The 27573-nt window shown below is 43.5% G+C and overlaps 1 protein-coding gene across 1 annotated transcript; it reads left to right on the top strand.

The window, feature by feature from the left end:
• LOC146176125 (uncharacterized) lies at positions 1 to 27573 on the top strand. The gene is made up of 7 exons (XM_084581261.1): positions 1 to 64; positions 16521 to 16640; positions 21677 to 21853; positions 22687 to 22765; positions 25109 to 25239; positions 26365 to 26465; positions 27505 to 27573. Exons 1-7 carry the CDS (start codon positions 1 to 3, stop codon positions 27571 to 27573), a joined length of 741 nt encoding a protein of 246 aa, XP_084437387.1.

Raw genomic sequence — 27573 nt, 5'->3', positions numbered from 1 at the left:
ATGGTTGCCAGCATAAGCACGCCGCGCAATTGCTATGGCACGTCAGACCACGCCAAGATGGCGAGTGAGCCGGGTCCTTCTACTGTCTCGTCTGAAAAAGCGCTCCGCGTTAAAATTGGTTAAAGTTAAAATGAGTTAAAATGGGAGGGAAGGCACCGTAAACGGGAACACGTTGCATAATCTGCGTATATCCTATAGTGTAGCCATATGTAAACTTAAACCAAAAAAAAAGAAACAAATACCGACCAGCAGATAAACCGAATTAAACCGTGCTTGCCTAAGTCTAACTGTTATTTTTTTTTTTCCATTTCTCGCAAAAATCTTTCTTCTTTCCTCTCACATGGCAATAACTCACAAGCACCGTTCAGCCGCAGCGTCGTCTTCGCCTCATATGACCCTTATACAACACCTGTATAGACCTCGTCTTCAAGCAAGGTAACAAATTGAGGATTAACGTTTAAGCAACAGCTGCCATAGCCGATTACCTTAAGAATAGATGGTCTTTATGAGCATAACTCCTTGTAATGCTGAACAGAAAAAGTTCACAAATTTTTAACAATCGTCTATTTCATGCGGCACAAAATTTAACCATGCAAAAGTACTTTTGCTCAAAAATTCACTTAGACATCCATCAACCTTCTAATTTTTAACTCCTGTCTAAGCATCTCTGCCTCTTCTGCCCAGTAACACATGACGTCTAACCTCCCTTATTGAAAGCGGCGCCTGGCAAGAGAAGTTCCAAACCACTTTTGGGCAAATTATGTGAGTGTATGTTGTGCAGTAGGAAGTCGACGACGGGAAAAAACTTCTTTGAAATTTAAGGGTGGGTACAGCAGCATCCAATCCGTGCGTATTTATTTATTTATTTATTTATTTATTTATTTATTTATTTATTTATTTATTTATTTATTTATTTATTTATTTATTTATTTATTTATTTATTTATTTATTTATTTATTTATTTATTTATTTATTTATTTATTTATTTATTTATTTATGGTACCCTCAGGGCAAATCATTACATAGGGAAGTGGGTAATACATAAAATACTGACAATACAAAGCAAGAAGATAATAAGCTACCAAATCATGCATAACAATTGGAATAAGTGTTCAAAAATTTAACAGGCACTAAAAATATATATATTAGGCAATACAAACTGTAACAGCAGACCGAAACAATGCAGGTTCAGAAATTGTGGCAATTGAAGAAGGAAGGGGCATGGTTCCAGTCATATGACGTGCAAGAAATAAAAGAATCCAAAAAAGTTTTAGTTTTGCATGTAGAAATACCTACTTTATGTATGTGATCAGTGCGGCGTGAAATATATGAAGGGGGAAAAAGTAGCTCGTTGCGAATGCACTCATGACGAAACATTTTGTGAAAGAGACACTGGCGTGCAATTGTTCGCCGTGATGCAAGTGAAGTTAGGCCTAATGTTTTCTTCATGGCAGTTACACTTGATGTAACTGCATAGCAAAGAGGTGAAGAAGTACTGGATAGTTTGTTGGAACTATCAGTTCAGTGCACTACAGAGACAAAGCATTGAAAATCCGAAGTATATAAGAAGCAAAAATAAAGTATCAGACTTCTACCTAATTACGTCCGCTTGGACAAAAATTTTCACTTGCTTCATATTTGCCACTAGCTAAGGTGCTCGCGCCATAATCAGAAATGAGAGAATCATCTTTTCAGTGCAGCTGCCAATATCGATCTGACCTCCATCGTCAGCATCAGATAAGCTTCAAGAATATAGCAAGAGAGAAACGGAGATAACTCGCTCAAAAACACGGATACCTTGAACAATCTGGGCCGTCAGCGCCGGCTAACAAAAGGCTCGATCACAGCCTGCCCAATAAAAAGCGTCCGCCAGCTGCTTCAATTAAGCTTGATGCGCCCTCGGTCATGGTCATCAACATCATCCACCTATGTTAGCTGAGTGAAATTCATTGCAAGACTCGTCTATCGATCTTTCCCTACCTCCTTCCACCGACAGGCTCAGCTTTTCAGTCAACCCAAATTTTCTCATTTTATCTTCGGCGGAACCGGCTAAATTTCTCTTCTTTCAACATCCGCTAAGTCACGATAATCTGTCACGCGTAATCAGTTCTATGCGTCCCATGTCATGCCAGTGTTTGTGTAATTCGCACTCTGTACCCAATACATACACTTCGTATTATGGTCAGGTCTATAGATTCTGTATAAATGTCCGTAGCAAACTTTCGACAAATGACCCTCTGCTGCATGACACTGCACCGCAAGACCGCCTCATGTGTACATCTTCGTGGGGGCAAAAACACTAGAGTATTTCAGGTTTCTCACATAAGAGCACGTGACTATCAACAACACATCATTAATTCCAGCTCAATTGTATATATATGTCCACATGCTCCCGCCATTGTGTTTTGTCCAACAACATGCGACGCTTTCTTAAGCCCACATTAATGCATCATTCGAAAGCACCGCATTCATCCCATGCTTTGTCTAACACCGGGTTTGTAGCAGCCAAGTCTTCCTTCCAAATCTAACGGATTATTGCACTATTCGGAACGGGCTGTATGCGTGAATATTCTTTGTCCAGCAACTCGTCCCGAACTACTGTCCTGTATAAAAATGCTACGTGTTCTTGTTCAATTCGGAATACAGTGTATCCGTTCCTATGCATTGTCGAACAGCAATTTTCAAGTAAGCCGCCACTTTTGCCTTTATTCTACTCAATGCTTTTGTACAATACCACGTCCACTGTTGCTCAGTACTGTAAGCAAATACAGAGTATTGATTGATTGATTTATAGGAAGGGAAAGGCGCGGTAGCTGTCTCACTTGTTTTCTGTGGACACCGCAACCGCGCCGTAAGGGAAGGGAGGAAGGTGTGAGTGAAAGGGGAAAGAGAGAAAGAGGAGCCGAAGTGGAGGGCTACGGAGTAATTTAGACCACCTGGGGATCTTTACGTGCGCTGACATCGCACAACACACGGACGCCTCTTCATTTGAAAATATAGAGTATTCTCGTGTCATTTTAAACGCACTGAGTCGGTCTTTATAACTTCTCCATTATCTCGCAAAAAGAGATGTTAGAGTCGAATCCAGCGCCCTCGTGGGCCGCTAAAAATCTATTGTATTAGTTCTTATGTTCTGTCTAATAAAAAGCCCAAAACAGCTCAGTCTTGCATCTAAATGATGCGCGTCCTTCTGTCATCGTACTAGACGAAGTATATCCTTTCCTATGATTCGTCCAAAGAGCCTAGCCGTGCAGCCAAATGCTATAACTTCTGTGCCATTCAAAACGCACTTTATCGGTTTCTATATGTTGTGATACATCGTGTCGAAAAAAGGTACTTTGCATCAAATTACGACGTGAAGTCATCCTAAATGCAATATATGCATTTCTATGCTTTGTTGGACGCCCCGTCAGAAACTACTTTGTCTTACACCTGATTGTTACGTCTTTTTGAACAATTTGAAACACACTGTAACCGTTTTACGCTTTAACTGACACCACGTCCCAAATAGTTCAGTCTTGCATCCGAATGTTCCGTCTGCTTGCTAGTCATACAACCTAGTCGTGCAGTCAAATGCAGTGACGTTCTGACTGCGCAGGGTTGCTCGCATTTGACTGCACGACTGGGTAGTTTTGGACATGGCGTTGGACAAGGCATAGGTATGGATACAGTGCGTTTCGAATGGCACACGAATACGTAGCGTTTGCATGTAAGAAGGGTTGGGCAAGGCACAGGGACGGAAACAGTGCGTTCCGAACGTCACAAAAACACGGTGCACTTGGATGCGAACAGCTGCTCTGGACGTGGTGTGTGACAAAGCGTAAGGAAGAATACAGTGCATTCCGAATGGCTCAAGCACACGTAACATTCGGAATCAAGACTGGGCTATTTGGGACGGGGTGTTAGACAAAGCATAGAGACGGCTACAGTGTGTTTCAAATTGTTCAAAGAGACGCACCAATCAAGTGCAAGATTGAGTAGTTTCTAACATGGGGTTGGACAAAGCATAGGAATGCATACACCGCATTTAGGATAACTTCATGTTGCACTTCGATGCAATACACCTTTTTCGGACACGATGTATCACAAAATATAGGAACCGATAAAGTTCGTTCCGAATGGTGCTGAAGTTTTAGCATTTTACTGCACGATAGGGTTGTTTGGACGTGGTATTGTACAAAGCACAGGAATGGATACAGTGCTTATAGTACGATGACAGAAGAACGCGTATCATTTAAATGCAAGACTTATTATTGGACAGAACATAGAAACAGATACCTTGCATTTTGAATGGAACCAGAGGACGTTGTATTTGACTCTAACATGGGTTTTGCGAAGTGTGTCTTTAATGGAAATGGAATACACTGTATTTGCCTGCAATACTGGGTGGCAGAGTTCTTACTATTGTACAAAAGCACTGAGACAAAAAAATTCATTTCGAGTGCTACAGCAATGCGTTGTATTTGAATGCGAGAGTAAATGGTTGCTTGAAAATTACTGTTGGGCAACACATAGGAAGGGATACACTGCTTTTCGAATTGAACAAGGACACGTAGCATTTATATGTAAGACAATCGTTCGGGACGAAGTGCTGGACATAAAAAAGCCACGGATACAGTCAGTTTTGAATATAGTGCTAGAATATGTTGAGTTATGTAGAAAGACTTGGATGTTACACTGGCTGTCTCAACGTCACTGCCTTTATGCAGCAAACTGCGTTTCGCTCTGCAAATGCACATTAAAAACAGCCAAATTGTAATAGAGATGCGTTCAGTCACCGGTTACCAGCGAATTTTTTCACCTGTGCAGTTCACTGCCTCCGCCATCTTCGTTATGATTAGGCATGTCACAAATCATCTCTTGCGGCAACTCAAGCCACCTACATCCCAGCAGACTTCCTAACCACACCGTTCCTACACGGGTCCCCCTGACACTGCAGACGACGTCCTTTTTACGTCGGTGCCCGATCTGTCATCCTTGGAGACAGCTGCTCGCCCTTTGTGCGAATGACGTGCACTAGCCGGGTTCACTCCCTTCACGTCTGCGAAAGCCTCATCCATTCGGGTTTGTTTCTACATCCAAGCTGATGTCTTTCTGTCCGTCTACTTTTACCGTGCAGTTGTTTTTCTTAACTCGATGCGTTGTTTTGTCTCATGTCGAGTCAACAGTTACTATCAAGGTACCTGAAACTCACGTAAAGGAGAAGGAGGAGAAAAGGGGGGCGGAAGGCAGGGATGTTAACCAGAAAGAATGAGTTCCGGTTGACTACCCTGCACTGGGGAAGGGGAATGGGCGATTAAAGGGGGAGGGTGGAAGATGCAAGGAGGTGAGAAAGTCACAAACCCACGTAAAAAACGTCTATTTCACTATACAGCATTTCCTAGCGTATTTTGTTAAAACGAAGACTGTGAAAGAAGACTGTGAAATCGCTAGCCAACAGAGCGTGGTGCTTATCTACACTCTTCATCTGGTTCGAAATATGTTCCAGTTATATTTATTTATTTTATTTATTTTTATTTTATATGAGTAAAACTTTTATAAAATATCTCTTATAGGTGGAACATCTCCAACGTTCCACTTAGAACAGGAACGTATGTAGAACCAGATTCAGTGGGTATGAATCAGAATATTTCCTCTTGTCTCTGATGTGAGTAGCATGCATATAGGCGATGTTGATGTTTCGCTCTAAAGATTGAGACTCCCATCAATGAAGTGTAGTAATTTTTTTTTCCAATGCATAACGGAGCCAACAGCAACACAAAGGAAGACATAGGGGTCTTCATTTTTTTTTTTTTGCATTTATCAAGCAATACAATGTAAAGAGATAATCAATTAAATATAAAGTACAAGAAAAAACAACCACTTTCGGTTGGTGTGGCCTGAACCCACCAAGGCTTGAAATTGGGCTAGTTGTTTATTGTTCAGCATAATTGAAATTCGCGCGCAGGATAGGACACAAGAACAGGACACAATACTAGAGCTACTGCTACCAACTAACGTTCTCTCCGCGTGCAATAGAACGTTAGTTGGTAGCAATAGCGCTCATGTTGTCTTCAATTAGTTTGTCCTCTGTTTCAAGCGAATTTTTATTATATCCGAACCCACTACCTCCGAATTCGCTTCCGGTGTAACTATGGGACGTCGGCCGCTAGGGGCTAGAATAGAGCTGGGGAATACTGAAGGACAGGTCACACGTAACATCAATGCTCAAGAAAGTGGAACACTGACCAGCCATAGCCGTAGCTGGTAGCACACCGGACGGAGAATATACACGTCGTGGGTTCGGACTCCCCGCGCTTAAGAAGATTTTTCTTTCTTTTACTTTCTAATCACTCATTTACCTCCGCAATTACATCACTTTTTTTTTTCAGTACCCCCATAGAAAATTTCCTATGCTTTCCTATGTGGCAGTTGCTGTTGGCACCCTTCTTACGTATCTCGTAACGAAGGCTCTCATTTCTCCTGTATTTGTTCGATGAATGGATTATAATGAAACTTATGATGAGCAAACTTATGGTGTTCCATGCGTTCGCTTCTGATGCCCACACTAAGAAATTGACAAGAGGTATGCATTTCTTACGTAAGTAATTCTTCGCTAGGGTGAAATTATACAAGCACGTATTCAGGCATTTATGCGGGTAATTGCACGCTTGGCTTCAACGTCTCACTTCCCTCCTGATGTTTCAAGAAAGTTTGAGCTAAAATTGCATTTGTGCTTCAACGAAAAGAAGACGCACCTAAATCCCAGTTGGCCCATTAACGAGGAGGTCCCGAACCTTCTTTTCGTGCAAACTTCTTTTCATATTTTCCTTCTTTCTACATTTCATCATTTTTGCATATTTATTCATGCATTTTTTCTGATCCTTCTTTCCTTTATTCCACCTTTCTATCTTTTTTTTTTCCTTCCTTTCCTTGGATCTCCTTTGATTTACTAATTTTTATTTGTGGAAAATGAAGCATACAAATTCGTTCTGCCTAGCAGCAGCTGTTGCCCCATGTAATATAATCGGAATAAAGCACATGATATATATATATATATGAGGATACAGGCCTTCTATCCAACTTCTGTCAATGCACTGGATCTCATATAATATTACTCATGTCAAATTGGATCCATCCTTTTTATTCTTAGAACCACGATGCGCTTCGCTCACTCCATATGCGCGGGAAAATAATGACGCGGAACATTATCCGACGGACGGATGCCCTACATTTCAGGTGACGGCAAAAAAACAATAACCAATGAACAGCAAGTGCGTCAACGAAGAGAAGATGGAGAGGAAGGAGATAAAAGCGACGGCTAGGAGGAAAGATGGGATAAAAGCGGGCAGGATCGACAACCACGACTAGCTGTCTGCCTGAGAAAACGGAATAGAGAGGGAGAGAAAGAGGGGGAGAGAGAAAGCGGTGCGTAGCGAATGACGTTCGCGTGACGTAGTAGTTCGCTCATATCTTTCAATCCGCGCGGTACATAGGAACCGAAGCGACTACCCCGCTCTCCCTCGAACACTCCTGGTATAGACCACTACGACAAACACATAGAGCTGCGCAACGTAGGCGAGAGTTCCGTTCAAAACCCAAGAACTTGAAGCGGCGCTGAGCTGCCTGGAACCGCCGATGGAGAAAGAGAGGAGAGAGCCGGGAGAGGAGAGGAGGATCATACGGAAGGAGGGAGCTCGAGCGTGCGTATGCGCCCTAAATAGAGAGAGAGAGAGAGAGAGAGAGAGAGAGAGAGAGAGAGAGAGAGAGAGAGAGAGAGAGACTGGAAAGAGATGGAGATATAGGAGGAGAGGCTGTGGAGCGTCGGCGCACGCGTTCGAAATGTCAGGGTTCAACGCGCGTACCCGCCGGTGACCCGGACGGACCAACGGACGACGAAACGCGGAAGTGGCCTGCTGCCCTTTATGTCTCGACCAATATAAAAGCCGCGCCCTCCGCACAGGAGTTGTGTTCTGCATTCAGGAGTCTATTTCTGCCCCAGTCTCACTCCAGTTCCATGGCGGTCGATGTAGCAATATGAACTGCACCACTAGCCTCTGTGGGGGGAAATGGAGACTACAGGGAGCCCATGTATGATTTAGTTCGTACTATTTCTTGTTTATTGTGTCAGCTGATTCCAGTTTATACGAATTTGACGCCTGTACCCTTCTGTTCCTCCATGCCGTATTTTTTGCTATGCTCGGTTGAGTACGCATATTTCTTTAGTAAACTACGAAGCAATATGCCTTGGCAGTTTCAGGTTACGTACGCTTTAGTAGCGTTTCGAAGGATCGTGAAACTATTGCCTCTCTTGCTACCAGATATTTTTCGCTGAGAGAAGAAAAAGAGGCTTCAATAATACCCGAGTCAGATCGCCACGTGTCTGCCATTCCATTTCTTTAATGTCCTCTCGTTACCAATTAATCGGAGACGCTGTAGTTGCCCGTGTAAGGAACTTTAGCAGAGCTGAATCACGTAATTTTCAAAGCGGATTTTAAAAAGGCCAATTGACAGTCACACATCATCAATAATTTACTCGTGTTCTGGTGAGATAGACTTATTCTTTCTGAATTTGAATAAAGCCTTCGATAAAGTCTGTAATGACTAGGTCGTTCAACAACTTCGCTCATTCTTCTAAACATAATTATATACTGTGTCGTGCATTATTTAGCGAAGCGCAGGCAGTTTGTGACCGCGGACAAAAATTACAAATCCAGGCTGTCTGCCTGTCACTTCCGGTGCACAACAGGGGTCATCGCTCTGTTACTTTTTTTTCTTATTTGTATCGACAATAATGTAGCGGGCCATGGCGTGCGATGCGAACTTTGCATTCTTGCCAAGTTCTGGCAGATCGGAATCGGACACTTGTCGACCTAATGTTGGCGGCGCACGTTCCGCTCCCCTCTGGCCGCGTGGGATTCGTTAATATAAATTTGTTAAGAAAATCGTTCAGGCGGAGTCGATGTTGTTTCTCCAGACATATATTTTAACAGGTCCCACGAAGCCAGATGGGAGAGGTACTGTGAGTCACCGACATTTGGTCGACAAACGTCCGATCCCGATCTGTTAGCACTTGGCAAGAATGCGAGGCGTACCATCGTCATCGCAAGCCATGGCTCACTACAATACTATTAGAACGGAGTTTTATGGCCCATAGATGCAGTTATCTACAGATACAAGTACAGATAAAATGCACAGATAGAGACTATAGTATGTACCAACAAGGTGTCTCCATCAGTGATCAAGCTAACATTACCGCGTCACTGAATGACATACTCAAATGATGCATTAACTTAGGGATCAAATTAAAACCTGAAATCTCGGACCTCCTACTAATTATCCGCGAAATGATTTCACTCTTTTGTTCTCACTAGCTAGGCGGAAGTCCGTAACTATCGTTACTTAGGCTTTACACTCACTAGTAATCTATCTTGGAACGTTCGTATTGAAAACATCTTTTTCCGCAATGCCTGAACTTCGCTTCCTCAAACATAAATTTCAAGAAACACCGAGAGCAACGGAAAATTACTTGTTTAGCTTTTGCTAACCATTTCTGACCAGATAGAAACGTGAGTATGCATGCCTAATATGAGATCCGTACGTAATAATTAACATTAAACTCGAACGGACTCAAAGAAAAATAAATGATTCATTTACTTTAAGCCCTCATCGCCTGATTTCGCAACAAAGCTGATGAAAACTAATAAAACTGAACCATTAAAGCTTGAAGCAGAAAACCTTAACTTTCTTACCTTACTTCGTAATCATGAACTAGAAAATGACCCTCCATCATACTTATGACATTATGAAACGCGGCCTATTCGTCCCTGTCACCCCGTCATTAACCCCTTATCTTTGCGCGAGAAGATGCTTTCAGTCTTCCTTTTTTTTTTTCTCGCACGATAGCGGAATGGAATAATTTGTTGCTAAAGTAAAAAAGAGCACCAAGGACTAATGCAGCACGTTTAGTGTTATTGTGTTCTTGATACATTTTAAAGTTACATTTTGCTATAATCTTCTCTGCTTCGATGCCTCTCTACTTCGATCGCTCAACTCCTCATGCAACACACTGTTAGGACCATTTAAGGGTAAAATAAAAATTAAATAAATGCATTATTGTATGAATAAAAATAATTACATAAATAAGTCTGTAGTGTTGCATAAACGAATAAGTAGATAAACGAGATAGCGAACCAACTTAGCAAAAGCAAGACCTAAATATATAACACGGCCAGCCGGTGCACGCCGATGAATCCTAATGTCGTAAACAACTTCGTACTCGCTCCCGCAACTGGACTAACGTCGTTATGAATATAAATGCAGTTATAACTTGGTTGGTAAAAAAATAATAGTTAGTCAAATTGTCTCTCTCTCTCTCTCTCTCTCTCTCTCTCTCTCTCTCTCTCTAAAAAGAACACCGTGACTAAAACCAAGGCTTTAACTATAAACTGAAATAGCATCGTGATCTCCTGCAAACTGAAAACGAACTAAATTTGATTTTTACGCTCGTTGTAATTAATAGAGCTGGTAGGCATAGAGTCATGCCAGACAAAAGAAGACTGCGGTCTTTATGCCACTTCTGTACGAGTTCGAGGAGCCCGTGTTGCACAGTATTTCAAGTCTCCTGAAACCGCTTGTACTGATTGCTTCTTAAGGAGACCCAGTTCAGGCGATGGCTGTGAATGTGACTATTGGTTCTAGTGTGGTTCACACAGTGGCGCGCTAAGATCGTAAATCAAAACAGCCATTTTAATCCTGCGATCTCATCCCGCCGCCCTGTGATCCGACTCAGTTTCTTTTGTTTTATTTTACTAGTTAATTATTGCTTACAGCCCTGCTTAGGTACACAAAAAAATCAAAAAGGTCTGCAGTATGGCTAAATGTAAAAAAAAAAAAAAAAGGCATATCAGTAGTCCAAGTCGAATACGGTACAAGCGTTCGAATGCGAATGCTGATCATTCATTATTTATATATACTACAGGCCTTCTTCCAGACATATAACGAGAAGCTTGGTGCAATAATTATCCAATAAAATAAAAACACAGGCAAGAGTCACTTAGAAAAATCAGAGAACGAATATAAATTAAAAGCTGGAAGAACACTACGAAACAAGAATACACGTGCGAAAAGACAAATACAATCAACTTTGATATCTAGATGAAATGTAACCGAACAATTCCCTTCGCGCTTCAAAAACAATATGCAAAAAAAGTCACTGGTCGAAGCATTTAATGTCACTGCAGTGAAATGATTGCAAAGCGCGGACAGAGAATATACATAAAAGCCCATTTGACCCGATGGTTGTTTTGCTGCTTTTCTGTAGTTAAGTAGTGCTGAATTAAGCGTTTTGTGAAGCGGATTGAGCAGTATATAAAATTGAGAAAAAGCGGCACCTGCACTACAATTCGCGCCCTTTCCACGTGTTTGCGAATTGTGGTAACGCCTATTTAGCCTACCACACTTATGCCGAGTAAAGACATGGCATACTAATCTTGCAACCGGGATTCTTACTGACGAAATTATTCTAACCGATGCCATACCTGTCACCGATACGTTTCACCCGGCTGCTGCACGCTGCAGTCGGCATTATAAAAATGACCTAATTTGTGCCTGGGAAGCATGCTCAAGTATCCTCCTTTAAGGCATTAAGGTTGGCTAGTCAATCACAATGGCAGAAAAATATGAATTATCGGTGCGTCAAGAAAGCGCTGCAGTGCATTTTCCTCGCTCTACAGGAACCCAGCCTCTGTCAAGTGCCAGGTAACATAGGGAAGCACCCATTAGGCGGTGGATCCTGTGACGTCACAAGACCACGTGACTTAGCCGAGTTGACTTGAGGTGCCAATTCGCACTTCTCCTTTGAGACAGGGAGGCAAGATGAGAATCAAACCCGGACCCTATATTCCCGAGTAAGACATTAATGCACTCCTAGGCCCCGTAGGCGGTTTCGTAGGGCTTGTTTAAAGCGGGACTTCATACTTATGTAGGCTGGTATTTCACGTAACGTGGCAGCTTGCAAGTTACGCTAACCAACATGTGGGAGATAATAGAGGCATAAATTCAGAGATTAGTGACGTGATAATCAAAGTAGATGTATGTAAACGAGGATCCAGAAAGGGATTTACCCGTGAAAAGGGGAGCTAAAGTATCTCCCCATTTTTTTTTTTTTTACTTTCCGGTGCGCTAACATGCCCACGACCACACCGTTTAGTTCTGACCGCGCAATAAGAAAGCATAGGCAGTGATAGAGAGGAGGTCAGATAACATCGAAAACGAGTGAAACAAGGCACGCATGAACCTTGTTCGTTCCTTTGGCAGGCAAAGCCCTGAAAGCGAGCAGCCTTCTCGGAGAGTGCTTCCTGTCTAGAAAAGAGCAAAAGCCAATGAGCACGAGGGTAGTAGGACAGCCACCAACTCTCGACTAGGGTTAGCGAGAGCTCGTATTGCTTTTCCTGTTGACACCGCGACATGTATTGACAACACATCTTCCAACTTGGGCCTGCGGACAGGGACTAAGAGACAAATGCGCAGCTAGAAGGAACCAGTAGAGTTTGCGCAGCATAGAACAAAAAAAAAAAAAAAGCAAGCTCGGGGTCTTGTGCCGCGTGTGCGGCGGGCAGACCTGTCGTGAGAGGTTGTCGCCGTCCGCGCCAAAGAAAGCACGCATATCTGGACTCTACGTCGAAGGTAGACTCGTCGTCTCAAGCAAACTAGATCGGCAAATTGGTGACGCTGGCGACTCGAGCCGGAACTAAGTGGCTCCGAAGATGACGCGCGAAACGTGCTCTGAATTTGCTGACGTCATAGGATGTCCGAGTGCATCAAAAGCACATCGGACGGTCGGAAATGATGCGGTGCGGTATAGAACGCGTGGCCGCAGATGCGGTTGTTTCGGACAGCGCAACGTAAATGACCGTAGAAAAGTGGAAAAAAAAAAAACAATGAACACAAATACAGAGTAAATGACACCATTACGAACACGATATAGGTGTTCAGAAGAAATGCAGTTTGAAGCATTTGTTATTGCTTCTGGTCATCGAGATGAGATTTCCAGCTCAAATTCAACTCCTGTTCTTCCGTTCAGATGCGCGCATAAAAATGCACAAATAACCTCTGCACTGAATTGAATGCAATAATAATTGAATTTATCATGATAATAATTAACACCAGGCGTGTTAAATATAACCAAGCGATTAAAGATCTGAAGTGTCCTAGCCCACTAAACCCAGCAGAGGGCTGCTGAGAGTCAGCTGGCTTAGCCTGCAATAATGAGTGAGTGATTAGTAATTGAGCAAATGAGTAAAGTGAGCGAGAAAGCAAGCCATTGAGTGAATGTGCGAGCGAGTAGTTGAATATCGGAGTGAATGAGTGAGCAAGCTAGTGGACAGTGGTGGAGTCGGTGCGTGAGTTGGTGAGTGGCTTAGTGAGCGAGTGCGTGCGTGGTCGAACGTGAGATCGGTTCACGGAATAAGCGAGTGACGTATTAAGCGATTGAGTGACTTAGCGGAACAATGAGTCATTTACTGCTCGAGTTGTCCCAAGTACAGATGCGTCTCTTCAGTGCGATGACAACAGTTTCGTTAACACACCAACGTGTGTCGTACAGACTACCAAGGCGGTGACTTCACTCGGAACTTGCTTGTTTTCGTACTGACGACGCCCCCCCCCCCCCCCCCCCGCCCGCCTCCCATCCCTCTTTCCATGTGATCCTACCACGCGCCGCCGAAACGTAAACAGACTTTGTTGTGAAAACACGCGCAGCTTCAGACGGAGGCGCTCCCAATCTGATCGAGTCACGAAAACAGCCGGCGTTTCCTATCGGAAGGCTGAAAAGGAAGGGAAAGAGTCGAGTTCCGAGCTTCTCTGGCAGCGTAAGCTACGCCACCGTGTGATCCCCAGAACAAGCGTGGTTCCGCTTCCGACTTCCGATGTGTAATGCCGCCGTCTTGACGTCCTGTTGTTTTCCCGCTTTATCCGAAGCGGGTCCTATTCCTTCAGAAAGGGCCCACGAGAAAGTAAAAATGAAAAATAAGGGGGCAAAAAACGAGGCGCTTCCGCTATAGAGAATAAAATATTTAGGCAATATATGTGCCTAGCAAGCATTTTTCTCCTCGATGCAGCACTACACAATATGCGCTTGCGATGTCGAAAAAATCAAGGGATGGTAGAATGGGCTCACCGGATTGGAAATGCATAGAAGAAGCGACTGCGAAAATCCAATGAGAAAAAAACGCGATCGAGAGAATGCGAGCCTCCAAGACGTGCTTGGTTTGTGGGACTCGGTATCGAGGATGTGCACTCGCGTTGAAGGGCATAAAACTGGCTTGGGGAATGACGTACATGTTGCATTCATGGTTGCGGCAAATCAGGCAAGAGTATTGGGCTGAGCTAATGTTTTCATGTGCTGGTCGCCAGTCTTCTCCCCACAACCCTTTGACATGTAATTATTTTTCTGTACCCTGATGCCTTGAGTAGAGAACTAAAATTTAAAGGTTTAGCATGTTCTATGTTCGTTTTTAGTTTAGTCAAGTTAATTTTAAAAAATTCATAGACGCCTAAACCATTGCCACTAGAAGCTCAGCATTGAAAAACAACAATAGACTTGCTTATACCTCTTCTGAAACATTTTATTTCTTTAAGGCTCACGCATTCATTTTATGACAAAGAGAAGTGAATTCTCAAAAACATTCTGTTCAAACATTTACGGAGGGGTAGCGAACCTGGAAAGTGGGGAAACAAAAATTCACAATTAACTGCACCAATAAAAGAGCAACATTTCTGTTGGGAGGCATTCTTATAAAATTAGCTGATTATATTTCATCTCATCACGGGTAAAGAACGATCAACACAAAACTTTACAGGAGTTTACACGTTCTATGCTTTCTAGGCTTGTTGAATATTAATCAGCAAGATGTAACATTGCCCTTAACTTGGACGGTCTGCATCAGCAATGTGAGATACCATCCCTTTTATTTTAACTTTTGACCATTCGCCAACAGAAGTATTTAGGCTTAAACTAGATCTTCTTCGCGCCATAAAAATTTGCATTTTTAGCCAACGCCTGCAAACCTAATATAAACGAGAAAAGAAAAACCGCTGCTATGTTCATGCTCTTCCTTGGAAAAGAACAAATTTAAAACATAACATTGCAGCCTCGCCATTCTGAAAAAAAAAAAAAAAAACATGTAAGCATAAGATTTCGTCCATGAAAGACGTAGACCTTTTCCGCACTACCCATTGATGGTACCAACCCTCGACGACGAAGCAAACGTTTTTTTCTGAAAGCTTCAAAATGAAGTTATCACTGAAAACTTTTGAATGTTTTAAAACATTCCGGATTCCATACAAGCTTTAAATCCGGCTTGGGCTTAATCGCGACCCTGAGCTATGTTCGCATGGGTTTGCCGTGCGTGAAAGAGGTAAACGCACTTCATAATTAAAACTCAACATGCCGTAAACATTTCGGTGTACAGAAAATATAACATGCCTAAACATTTTGTGCGTATTGTGCATGTGCATGAACGTTTGCACGGTCATGTCTGAATGAATGAATGAATGAATGAATGAATGAATGAATGAATGAAGTGAGTGTGAGTGTGAGTGAGTGAGTGAGTGAGTGAGTGAGTGAGTGAGTGAGTGAGTGAGTGAGTGAGTGAGTGAGTGAGTGAGTGAGTGAGTGAGTGAGTGAGTGAGTGAGTGAGTGAGTGAGTGAGTGAGTGAGTGAGTGAGTGAGTGAGTGAGTGAGTGAGTGAGTGAGTGAGTGAGTGAGTGAGTGAGTGAGTGAGTGAGTGAGTGAGTGAGTGAGTTAATGAGTGCGCGCGTGCGCGTTCTACAAATCGTACATTGTTGCTTCATAAGCATTCTTGCGAAAATGCAAATGTCAACAAGAATAAAAGTTATAGTTTAAAAATAAAAAGGAGAACTGAAAACACCACAAATGCAGCAGAACATTTCAGATGTGTAAACAGCTCTTTTACAGATTTTATTTTCCTTCGCTTAAAGGAAAGGATAAAGTGCGGGGTAACTTAAAGAACAGGTGGTTCTGCTTGTGACAGGTCGGCCAAAGCATGCGATCTAGCATTTTTCGCAATGACCACAGAAGCAAGCATAAGGACAGAAAGCTTACAGTTCAGATCAATGTTGGCAGAAAACGAAAAGAACAACCAGTTACATTGTTTTTACGGGCTTAAGGGGGGAGGGGGACCTGGGGCCTGACACAACACTTTATTGCTAGATGTCGGCGTTGTCTGCGTCCTATGAAGTGATCCCCTCCTCTTCCCCCAGGAAATAAAACCCAGTCACGGAAAGGCGCCAAAAAATATGAAAGCAATGTGAAGGGGCGAACTGTTACATACTGGTTGCCAATAACGTCTCTACAGGTATCATCTAAAAAAGTACTAGTTTTGTATGTTTATTATTGCACTTTTCCAATCTAAATGCACATTTCTGTCTCTAACTGAATCTGCATTGATATTTTAGGCAATTCTGCGCCAACTAATAGAAGTTTTTATCTCATGTGAACGTGTTGCGTCTATTCGCAGAACCAATTGGGGCGCAGTGCTCGGGGGAGTTTGAGTGCCAAAACCCGGAGCTGGTGCACTGTATTGAAGGGATCTGCGCCTGCCGTTACGGACACCACAGCCCGTACTTGTGCAAGGAAGGTACGTACGCGGGGAAGGCTTGATACTTCTGTATTCCACGAACGTGAAAAAAAATAAAATAAGCATCTGTTAAAGACATGGCCGCAGGACATAACACCAGTAAAGGTGGTCATGAAGTGGAAATAAGCACGAAAAACGGGACAGATTGCACCCACGGACCGCACACACCACCCAAACTGCACACACGGACCAAACGTTGAACTAAAAGTCATAAACTGAATGTCCTCAGATCGAAATACGCCCGCATGAACATCGGAGAAAAGGAAGGAGCGGGAGACGGTGAGATAGCGTGCAGCAAATCTTTAGCATATGCTTTAGGCCTCCGCACTGTAAAGCGTGCTCTGCCTCAGCTTGTGTATGCATGCAACGAAGCCAACTTTAAACGATGTGAGGTTTTTGCAGTAGGGGCTAAATGCTGTGGACTTGATTGGTTTTCAGAACCGCTGAAGCCTTCTGTCACGTATGAACTCCTCACACTCTAAAAGAGAGTTGGCTTTATTTAGTACATACATAATAATGTGTAATTGCATATCCGGCACCGTAAACTACGCCCAGCTTAAAGTGTGTCTAAGCCTGCGAGAGGATCTTGTATTGCGTCTTGCGTCTAGTTATTCCCACATTTTATGCTAGCCTCCCTTCATGTCATTTAAGGCCATGACAGTGATTCTCTATAAGCACATCAACTTCAGTAGATGACACGTGAGTGCATCATACGTTTTGCGTCATTGTGATGCCTTACCGTAACACAGCGTCTGCGTTGCAATTCAATCTGCACCCTGCAGGATACGGGCTATCAAAGCACTGAGAGTTCTGTTTATGCCCTGAATTCAAAATCAAATTCTCGGAGTAATCAATAATTCGCCGCTACCAATACGCTTCTAGGAGCAGTGTAAGCTACATGATACGCAGAAAGTCCATTGTGAATTCACTTACTACCATATCACTCGCCGAAACAACTGAGACCTCTGACGCCCTCTTTGCAACGCCAGCAGGTACCAAAGCAATTTTTAGTTTGACAATAATTATAATCCACCGCAGGGGCTCAGTGGTTAAGGCGTACGGCTGCTGAGCTGGAAGTCCCGGGTTCAAACCCGATCACGGTAGCCACGCTCCGATTGAGGCAGATCGTATATGTGTCAGTGTTTTGTGTGATGTCAGTGCACGTTAAGGGTCTCCAGGTGGTCGAAATTATTCAAGAGCTCTCCGATACGGCCCCCCTTTCTCTCTTTCCTTACGTCCCGGGTACGGGTGTCCTCTTTCCACTTTCACTCCCACCTTCCTCTCTTCCCTTACGACGCGGTTGAAGTGTCCACAGAAAACAAGTGAGACAATTACCGCGCCTTTCCCTTCCTATAAATCAATCAATCAATCAGTTCCCAGAGGATTGTGACAATTACTGCTCGTTATTTTCCTATAGGAGGAAGAGAAGAAGGATGAGGAGGAGGAGGAAAGGCAGGGAGGTTAACCGGCAAAAGAAACCGGTTTGCTACTCTTTACTGGGGGAAGTGGGTGAGTGGATATAAAAGTAATTGTTAAAAGAGGGATGGGTGAAGTCAGTATATCAGATCAAAGACATATCTCGTCACATCATATCACGTGACAGTCATATCACGCCACAGTCATATCACGTCACATAACAGCAAAATCACAGCCTGTAGATCAGGCCCGTGGTTTTCACGAAGCGGAGCAGTGCCTGGGAGGACTTCACCGCCGACAATTGCCGCGGTCAGGTACCTATAATCTTGATTTTAGTCAGTGGGCGTCCATCTACACGTTCCAGCGCATGGCAGAGACACTCTCTTTCCGCACTGTATGTGGGTAGCTCACAAAGAATGTGGCCTATAGTCTCGTCGCACCCGCATGTTGCACATGCAGGGCTATTTGCCATACCTATTACAAAAGAATAACAGTTTGCTATCAGTTATTATACACGTAGGCATGACAGTTTTATCTCTCTTAGACTCTCGCAAATGAGATCAGTGGGATGTTTAAATTTTTAGTAAATTCATTACGCTCGCAGAAATTTCATTTTTCACGTCTCCACAATCTAGGCACGAGTAACAGCGGAATGCGGAATGTTCAGTTCTACCCAGATTTTCCATTGCGTGGCCATTACCTTTAAAGCGTGCTCTGCCTACATCCCACTATAACTGCAAAGAAGCCAACTTTAAATTCAGGAGACAAAGGGTTGCTGAATTGTAGCATGCATGTTTTTGTTCATTTATATCCCGAATCCTAACTCATTCCCTGAATGGCACCATGTGAAGGTCACGAACAAATAAACTGCATAAGCGAGAACCTAATTAACTTGATCACTTAGTCAATAACTTAATCGCTAGCGCAAACTTCTTGTCGCGCTTTGTTTGGCAGCTCCGCTCCGGCTAGGCCTACGAAGCGTCAGGGTGTATTTCTTACTTTCATGTGCGCAACAAAGTGGCAAGAGTAACTCTCATGGAGTGCTAGTCTTTGTGCCATTTTCTCGCGGATCAATTCTTGACAATTTGAACACTCATGATAAGTTTCCAAAAGCTTTGTTCCTGAAGGATAAGTGCAAATCAACAAAGTTCGGCAGTCTCATTCAGCACACAAACTTAGCTATAAGACTTTCTACTGGGCAGTCTAGCTCCGAGCGGAAGTGAGGCCGAAAATCAGAAGTTTGCGCTGAAGCGCGTTTGCGCTCAGTATACTTCAACTGCGCGATTTTGAAACAAGCTCTTCTGCAACAGGCTTTTCCCTGCGAATCCTTTCGTGCAAACGCAGCTTCGCGACTCACCCAATGGACTCACCCGGACTCGGACTCGCGACTCACCCAATAAGAGAAGTTGCAAATGGCTCCATTGCTGCGTATAATACGGATTTCAATGAGGTGAACCTTAGGGTTGTTTCTACAAGTACCCCTTGTATTTCGGTTCTGATTAACGCTCTCCACCTTTCTTTCTATTCTGACCTTTGTTACTGATTCCCAGTCGTTTCAACCTTCTTTTCTATTTTGTGCTTTTGTCTCTATCTCTCTCTTTCTTCTAAGCTAGGATTTCTAGGAAACTTGCAAGCGTGAACTTCGAGCTCAAAAAATGCTTAGCGCCTTCAAGCACGCGCGGTCAAACGGGCCGAAAGTCGAAGCCCGCTTTTCAGCGAGCCAGAACGAACCTCTCAGGTTTCCCTTCCCGTTAAAAAACGCGCGAAATCTCCATAAGTCCACCATTTTCACGGTGTTCCAGAACGATGACGACCACCTCGAAAGCTCGCTGCCCTCTGAGCCGTTCCAAATGACTTTTTGAGTAGGGTAGAGAAGGAGAGAGCTTCTTGGAACTGCGGTGCCTAGTCGTGCGAGCACAGTACGTGCGAGCATGCGTGCCGAGGCGGAGTTAAGCCTAGCGTGTGCTGCTCCCTCGACGCGCGGCCTTGTTTCCTCTTCTCAGCGGTGGCTTTCTGAACCGCAACTCTGAAAGTGCAATTTCCTTCAGCCCACGCAGCGGCCGCAGCGCGCGTTATTTTCAACTACCGCCCTCTATGTAGTTTCACTTAGTTCCAGCTTCCGATAGATTTTCACCTTTACTCACAGAGACACGCACTACTTGCGACTTGATTTATATGGGATTATATGACCGAGCGGTGTTTTCTATTTTGTTAAGGCGACAGGTTAAAGGCCTCGTTTTACGTAAAATCCGGCGTTGAATTGGCATTAGAGATGGTGTCACGTCATACCTTTAAAGGCTGAGAATAGAAAATGAATTGGAGTCGATAGTCGGTGCCAGCATCTAATTTCAATAAGATTACTGCAAAAATAAAAATAAAGCTATTGTAAGGTAGAAAATAGCAGGAACTGAAATACGGGTACCGCCGCCACAGCCCATTTTTGCAAGTGCAAGCGTCATGATGCTGAAAAGATCTTGGATGCTGAAAAACGGGAATTTATATATTTGAATTTGGAAGTATGTTTTGTTCCAAAGAGACGAGCATACTCTTATCAGACGAAGCAGGCGGCAAAATACAACCAAAATGTTGGTTGCCAAAGAAGTCCTACGCCTAGAGGAGACCCTGGCGGCCAGTCACGTTTAGATATGCTTCTGTTTTCGGAGCTGAATTCGTCTGTGCGCTTTGCATGCCCGTGTGGTTTCATGTTTGCCGCGTCTTGATTTGTGAAGCCGGAGCAGCAGAAGCTCAAATTTCTGTCAGACAAAGTTCACGCCTTCGCATGCGCCTCCGTAATAAAAAAATGGTTTGGTTTGGTTTGGTTTGGTTTGGTTTGGTTTGGTTTGGTTTGGTTTGGTTTGGTTTGGTTTGTGGGGTTTAACGTCCCAAAGCAACTCAGGCTATGAGAGACGCCGTAGTGGAGGACTCCGGAAATTTCGACCACCTGGGGTTCTTTAACGTGCACTGACATCGCACAGCACACTGGCGCCTTGCTTTTCGCCTCCAATGAAAAGCGGCCGCCGAGGCTGGGATGCAATCCCGCGTCCCATGAAACTTATACAAGATTGGTTATACCGGTCTATTGTACACGATTTACCTCAATAAAACCAAGTGTAGCGGTTATACAAATTGGCCCTTTATTATTATATGGCCCTGGTTGCTGTGGGAGAAAAAGAAGAGAAAGAAGAGAAGAAGAACGGAAAAATATTATAAGGTATAATATGTTATGGTCGATTATTTAAAAATTAAATTGGCCTGTCGGTGCTTTTCCACACGGTGAATAATATCCATACTTTTTTTTTTTTTTCAGAAGTATTTCTCTCCTTTTTTTCTCACGAGAGCCAGGGCTTGGCAGACAGTAAATTTCATGGCAACACCATAAAATTATAGTATTCCAACTACGCCTAGACAAAAGCTGCATGGCAGAATCCTGGCAATGGAGTCTTTCATTACGCCTTAAATATGTTTTTCTTCATCTTATTCTTCTTGCTGTTATCCTCCTCCTTCATTGACTGAGTACTTTCACTGTTTTTAGCCAGAGGAAGCTCACCGCTTGACGCCAGAAGGCAGGGATTCATGTTTAGGGTTAACACGGAGCCTGCCGTTGCGCCTATTGCCCGCAGCACCAGTGACGCAGAAGCCGGTGGAGGAAGGAGAGAGTGGCTGGCCCGCTGTGGCCGACCGCGAGTGTCATGCGGACCACCAGTGTTACCGTGGATACTGCTGGCACGGAACCTGCCACTGCAAGGATGGTCTGGTCAAGGAGCGGAGCGTCTTCGGCGGATGGAGCTGCGTCCACAGTGAGCCATCCGATCGACCAATGACATCAGTCTTGTTGTATTATGTTCCACATAATACGATTATTTGACCAATAGAAGCGCCCGAAAAGTGAAGCGTAAATGTAGCGAGCTTAAAGGGCAACTCCGGTGTTGTTGTTTTTTCTCATTATTTTTAGTTATTGATTGCATTACATTTCTTGATGTGTCCTGACTCAAAAACAAAAAAAAAAACGTTTTTAGAAATTCTAAGCGGAACTACATTTAAAAAGAAAAAACAGCACACCGGATCCGGAACTGACGTCACATACAGTATTGGAAAACACTGACACGCACATTGTATGGAGGGAAAAAGTATGGAAATCATGAAGCAGTTCACAAAATGTCTGAGACAGCCTAATTAAGGCCTCGAAATTTCATGATAATGCAGGGAGTGGGCTGTAACGGGGATTATAATGTTTATGACGTCACAAATGCAGTTTTGCCCGCAGAAATCGTCTCAACTGAAGCCAGGAAAACTGCACATTTTAAAATCAGTTACGCGTGAATGAATTATTGCAGCGCGCCCTCGCAGAAATCGTCAGGAAGGAGAAGAAAACCTACAGTAAAATCGTTACCTGAACATTCAAATGTCAAACAACCTCCAGCGTTGCCCTTTAAAACACCTTTTCAACCAGCCAGTGTTGTATGCCTGTAGTTTCTGTTGCACAGGCAGGAAGAGCTTAAAGCACAACACGTGTTGAAGCTTCATCTCGGTACTCAGCATTATGACCCTTAACAAGAAAGCCACACGCGGGCACATCTCCTCGAACCAATGCGTCCTGCTTTCCTTTCCTTTCCTTTCCTTCTCCTCGCAGGAACATCTTCCTTCGGATTCGGAATCCTCGCTGTGATCCCCGTGACCGTGGTTGTCATCTGCCTCGTCGCCTGTTGTGTGTACGTATGCCCGAACCATCGACCGAGCGACCCCTATGCGCATATCGTATTAGCGGCCTTTTCGCGCGTCGTACTTGGGCAGTTTAGGTTACCCTGTTTCTGACATGTCGTCTCACAGCGGCACAGAGTTCCTGTCCAGTTATGGTGGTGGTTACCAATCTTCTATTGCGAGACGCCATTTTGTTTCGCATGTATTGCGTAGACCTTATTCACTCACGTGTATCTTTCTGCCTGAAGTAAAGGCTCGTGTCCAGAGTAGGTATATAAGAAGATCTCGTCGCCTAGGTCGTCTGAAGTGGGCGGTTTCATGTGAGTTTTACTGCACGTCGAAATTCACCCTGCGAAACAAAATGGCGTAGCTGCCACCACCCTAGCCGGAGAAGCTCAATGTCGAGGTTTCCTACTCTTGTTTATTCTTCATAGCACTAGTAAGGATATAGAGATGGAAAGAACAGTAAGTCGAGTAACATTTAATCGTGCTGTATGAACTTCGGGAAGCGGACCAAGTAGGGGAGCGAATAACAGTTACCCATCATTTTTTGTTGTTGTTTTTTGCTTCTTAGAGACATGTGTTTGTGTCTCCAGAAATAATGTACAGTTGCACGGCAGCGCTTATTCAGTCTGTCATCTCCTGGCTTCGGCATTTCTCGCTTTATTATAGTACTAATCATTCGTCACTGGACTTTTGTTGCTTGAGAAGGGCTGCGATTCACAGCGATTTCTACATGTTTATGTGCCCACTAACTATAAAATGGTGAGCTTTTAAGCATCGACACTGAATCTTAACCTTCAAGCCGCATCTTTAAGGCAATGTTGTTTTTCTGGGTACATTTGTCGTGTGGAAAAAGTTAGCTGCCGCTTACCCCTAATTAAAGCGGTTAAGACTTGCGAAAACACTGTTTGGATAGTTTAGCATGGTTTTACTTGGTGGTTCGCCTTTGGGAAGCTCATACAAAGTTTGCCAATACGCCTAACGTCTTTGGTTAGTTTGATTTTGGGGAGGAAGGAAAGAAAGACACAGTGTCTGCTTCACCTCGGCTGACACCTACACTAACAATTAACGGAATACGATTGAAGATGCACATGAAGTCGGTGCAAATCCCTATCGCAGGCTAGCCTCCCAACTTGACTAGGAGATAGACGCTAAATGGTACTGAAGAGGTCTGAACACTGCATAAGGAACGGTTGCGCCACAAATTTGATATGAAATCACGCGATATTTTTTATCGTACATACAAGCGTTAGATGATTTTGCTAGGTTATGTTCAGCCTCCTGATTGTTGCTTCTGCACTAACATACATACATACATACATGCATACATACATACATACATACATACATACATACATACATACATACATACATACATACATACATACATACATACATACATACATACATACATACATACATACATACATACATACATACATACATACATACATACATACATACATACATACATACATACATACATACATACATACATACATACATACATACATACATACATACATACATACATACATACATACATACATACATACATACATACATACATACATACATACATACATACATACATACATACATACATACATACATACATACATACATCATACATACATACATACATACATACATACATACATACATACATACATACATACATACATACATACATACATACATACATACATACATACATACATACATACATACATACATACATACATACATACATACATACATACATTTTGGTGCAATTTATTTCTGCTCCCGGGAAATTACAGCTGAATTTAGACTTCGCGGTGGCCATCGTTCGAAATCAACGTTATAACACTGCTGCACTTTTCCTGATTATGATTGACATACTAATGTTTGGTGTATTTTCAACGGAAACCGTTGTGATGACGTTATAACACTGCTGCACTTTTCCTGATTATGATTGACATACTAATGTTTGGTGTATTTTCAACGGAAACCGTTGTGATGAGGCGCCCAACTCTCTCGAGAAAATGCGGCCGTCACCCGCATAACATGACGTCAGGTCACATGATCGACATGTCATGTGCTCCGTTAAATGTCATGCAGATGTGCATGCAGCATGACTCCCTTGCTTAGCAGAACGTTCAGTTGGTCTAGTTGGTAAATAAGAATATTTGTAAAACAGCCTGAACAACGTCGGACAAGAACACGCCCGTCCCGTGTCCGTCCGCAGAGCTCGTCCCGTGTCTTTCTTGTTCTTGTCCGATGTTGTTCGCGCTGTTTTACAAATATGACTCCATTGGAAGCTGACACTGCTACTCATGTCTTTATTACGATTCCCCTTCTGGTGACAGACAAGTTGCTCTCCGCAAGCAACAGCAAATGCCCTCCAACGCCGCAGCACAGCCCGAGCTCGCACGAGACGAAGGCGGCGCCAACGTGTCCGCGGCTGGAGTGAGCAATATCTACAGACAGAGACGATATTGTGAGTAAAAAGTGTGCGTTTCTTTCTGAGCTTCTTGAGAACGGTGGGGCGAAGACGGTGTTGATGATTGAAGCCTTCATTCATTGCACTAACACCTTGCCTGTTCGTTCTTGCTCTGGCCTCAAAAGCGATGGTCTTGAAACTTACGCAAATGTCGCCACTGGTGGTGCCAAGACATCGCTTCAGTGTCTGGTACCAATAGTTTGAATTCAAATACCTTAACACAGCCGGCGCAGAGCAGTGCGATCATTGCTGTCGGGGTTTTATACAGTGATACGAAGTATACGTGCTCGTATTTTTTGGCTTCATGCCGTCATCATGCGGCTGAGTTCAAGACTTTGCGTGTAACTATAGCCAGACTACTCCTATCGACAGTCTGTCGAGTGTAATTCCTTGTGAAGCGGTCAAACCGAGTATTGCCGTTTTCTGGTTTGAAACGGGGCCACGTGTCGCATGCATTGTCAGCAGATCGTAAAGTCGTTGGGAGTGTAATCTTATTCCAAACTTAGTCGCTTTTGGCAGCCGACTCTATGAATACTTAATGATGGCAAGGACAGTAGTTGTACCTCATAATGGCCTCAACATTTGCAATACGTCACGCTTTCCTAACATTATGATACTTGTTTTTTCTTCCACCTTATTAGTAGGCAATCTTACTGTTTAGCTTGTGTTCTTATTTCTCCCCATATCGGGAACAAAGTCCTGTAGTAGCATGCAGAATATCTCTGTGCGCCCCTCTTGCTTTGCATCTTGGCTAGCATGACTCCCGGAGCCTGTTTTCGCTGCTTGCCTTCAACCCAAAATAGCCTTCTTTCTCAGTCTTACTCTTTCCATTTACTCTTACAGAGCCCATATACTCTTCTAGGCATATATGCAAAGTGGTGTTCCTAAAAAAATTAAAGGATCGGCACGGCACTTTATTACCAAAAATCAATATGAACACGCCTGAATCCAAATCTCTTTATCCAATCCCAAGTCGATTTTTTTTTTTTTTTGTCAAGGACCGTGCCGGTATAACTGGAATTGCACTTGGCGAGCTTTTAGAGCACGATTCTAAAGGTTGGCCTCCGGGTATTTTGTCTTTTCTTGCGTGATTCTTCTATTTGTTTTGTTTTCTCTCCACAGTTCCTCACTACGTAGAAAGCCCGAAGCCCCATGCGGCGCAGCAGGTCGTGGCGGCGCCAACCGCATCCCGTCCCATAGAAATGAAGCCAATCGAAGCCAAGGTAAGACCGAGAAGAATCCCCTAGCTACTATTTTGGTTTTGCGGCAGCCGAAGAGGGAAGACTTAACCTCAGGCCGGTAATTTATTCTCCAATCACATCCCGCGGTTTGTGGCTCGGGAAAATAAGAGTAACGGCGCGAAATCAACAAGAAACAAAATTGAGGAAAAAGAGGGAAATGGACAAAACCGCACATGCTGACACAAGAGGGAATAGGATAGAGTATACATTGAGGGTGACCTCAAAGTTACACTTATTACATCCTCCCGAGGCAGAGTTTAAACGAGTTTATATTTTCACCTTGTTACGTATTAATAAATAAGGGTTTAAGTTTTTTTTTCTCTCTAGACATGGGCCACCTAGAGCGGCCAATTACTTCGTTGAACTTAGCTTTTGAGGCAATCAATGGAATCGGTATCTAATGCATTCATTGCCAGCAGCGCAGATTGACATGGTGAAATAGGACTTGTGATTTATTTACTCTACAACAACAAAAAATCTTTTAAAGAAACTTTACAAAAAGGCGCATAATAGTTATCAGTGGAGTTGACAGAAAGGTACTCATATGTCTGACTGAGACTTATGTATACGTGTGTACACCCCTCCAAATTTTTAACTATATCACGCGAGCGTAGACCTTTCGCTGATCAGCGCTCCATTACGGTGCGAAACAGCCGGCTCAGCAAGAGTTGCCGCATGCGCCCGAAACACAGGCCAGGGTGATCGTCATCTCCAAGACTGCTGGAAACTACCTTTTGTAGGGAGTCAGATGTAGTGCACGTACTCAGCTCATTCATAGTGAATTCATGGTGAACTCATGGTGAATTCATTCTCAGGAACGCGCAGGCACAATTGAGCACACTAGCATGCTTGTTCTTTAAGGGGGACGCTCATTAGCAAGAAGCTGTTTCGAGAAAGATACAGAAGTTAATTCAATGCACTAAGCAATACTATAAGGAAGAACAGTAAAATCTTAACTTTCTGTTTTTCTCCAGGGTATTACTCACTTATTTACCTTTCCGTCCCTGCTTTTCCCTCGCAGGAAACTTCGCCAGACATCGAGGAAGCAGGGAGCTCTTCCAACAACGCCAGCGTGACACCTCAGGCTTAG

Source organism: Amblyomma maculatum, chromosome 10 (assembly GCF_055883805.1).
Source record: "Amblyomma maculatum isolate TAMU_Amacu chromosome 10, ASM5588380v1, whole genome shotgun sequence".
In the NCBI taxonomy this organism is placed as follows: Eukaryota; Metazoa; Arthropoda; class Arachnida; order Ixodida; family Ixodidae; genus Amblyomma; species Amblyomma maculatum.
Note: the sequence above shows the minus strand (reverse complement) of the source record. Positions and strands in the feature narration are given on the sequence as shown.

Excerpts from the sequence above, each read along its gene's own strand:
- LOC146176125 (XM_084581261.1), top strand. The coding sequence starts at position 1 with ATGGTTGCCAGCATAAGCACGCCGCGCAATTGCTATGGCACGTCAGAC. Across the intron at positions 65-16,520 it reads AGACCACGCCAAGATGGCGA|AACCAATTGGGGCGCAGTGC; the intron begins GTGAGCCGGGTC and ends GTCTATTCGCAG. Across the intron at positions 16,641-21,676 it reads CCCGTACTTGTGCAAGGAAG|CACCAGTGACGCAGAAGCCG; the intron begins GTACGTACGCGG and ends TATTGCCCGCAG.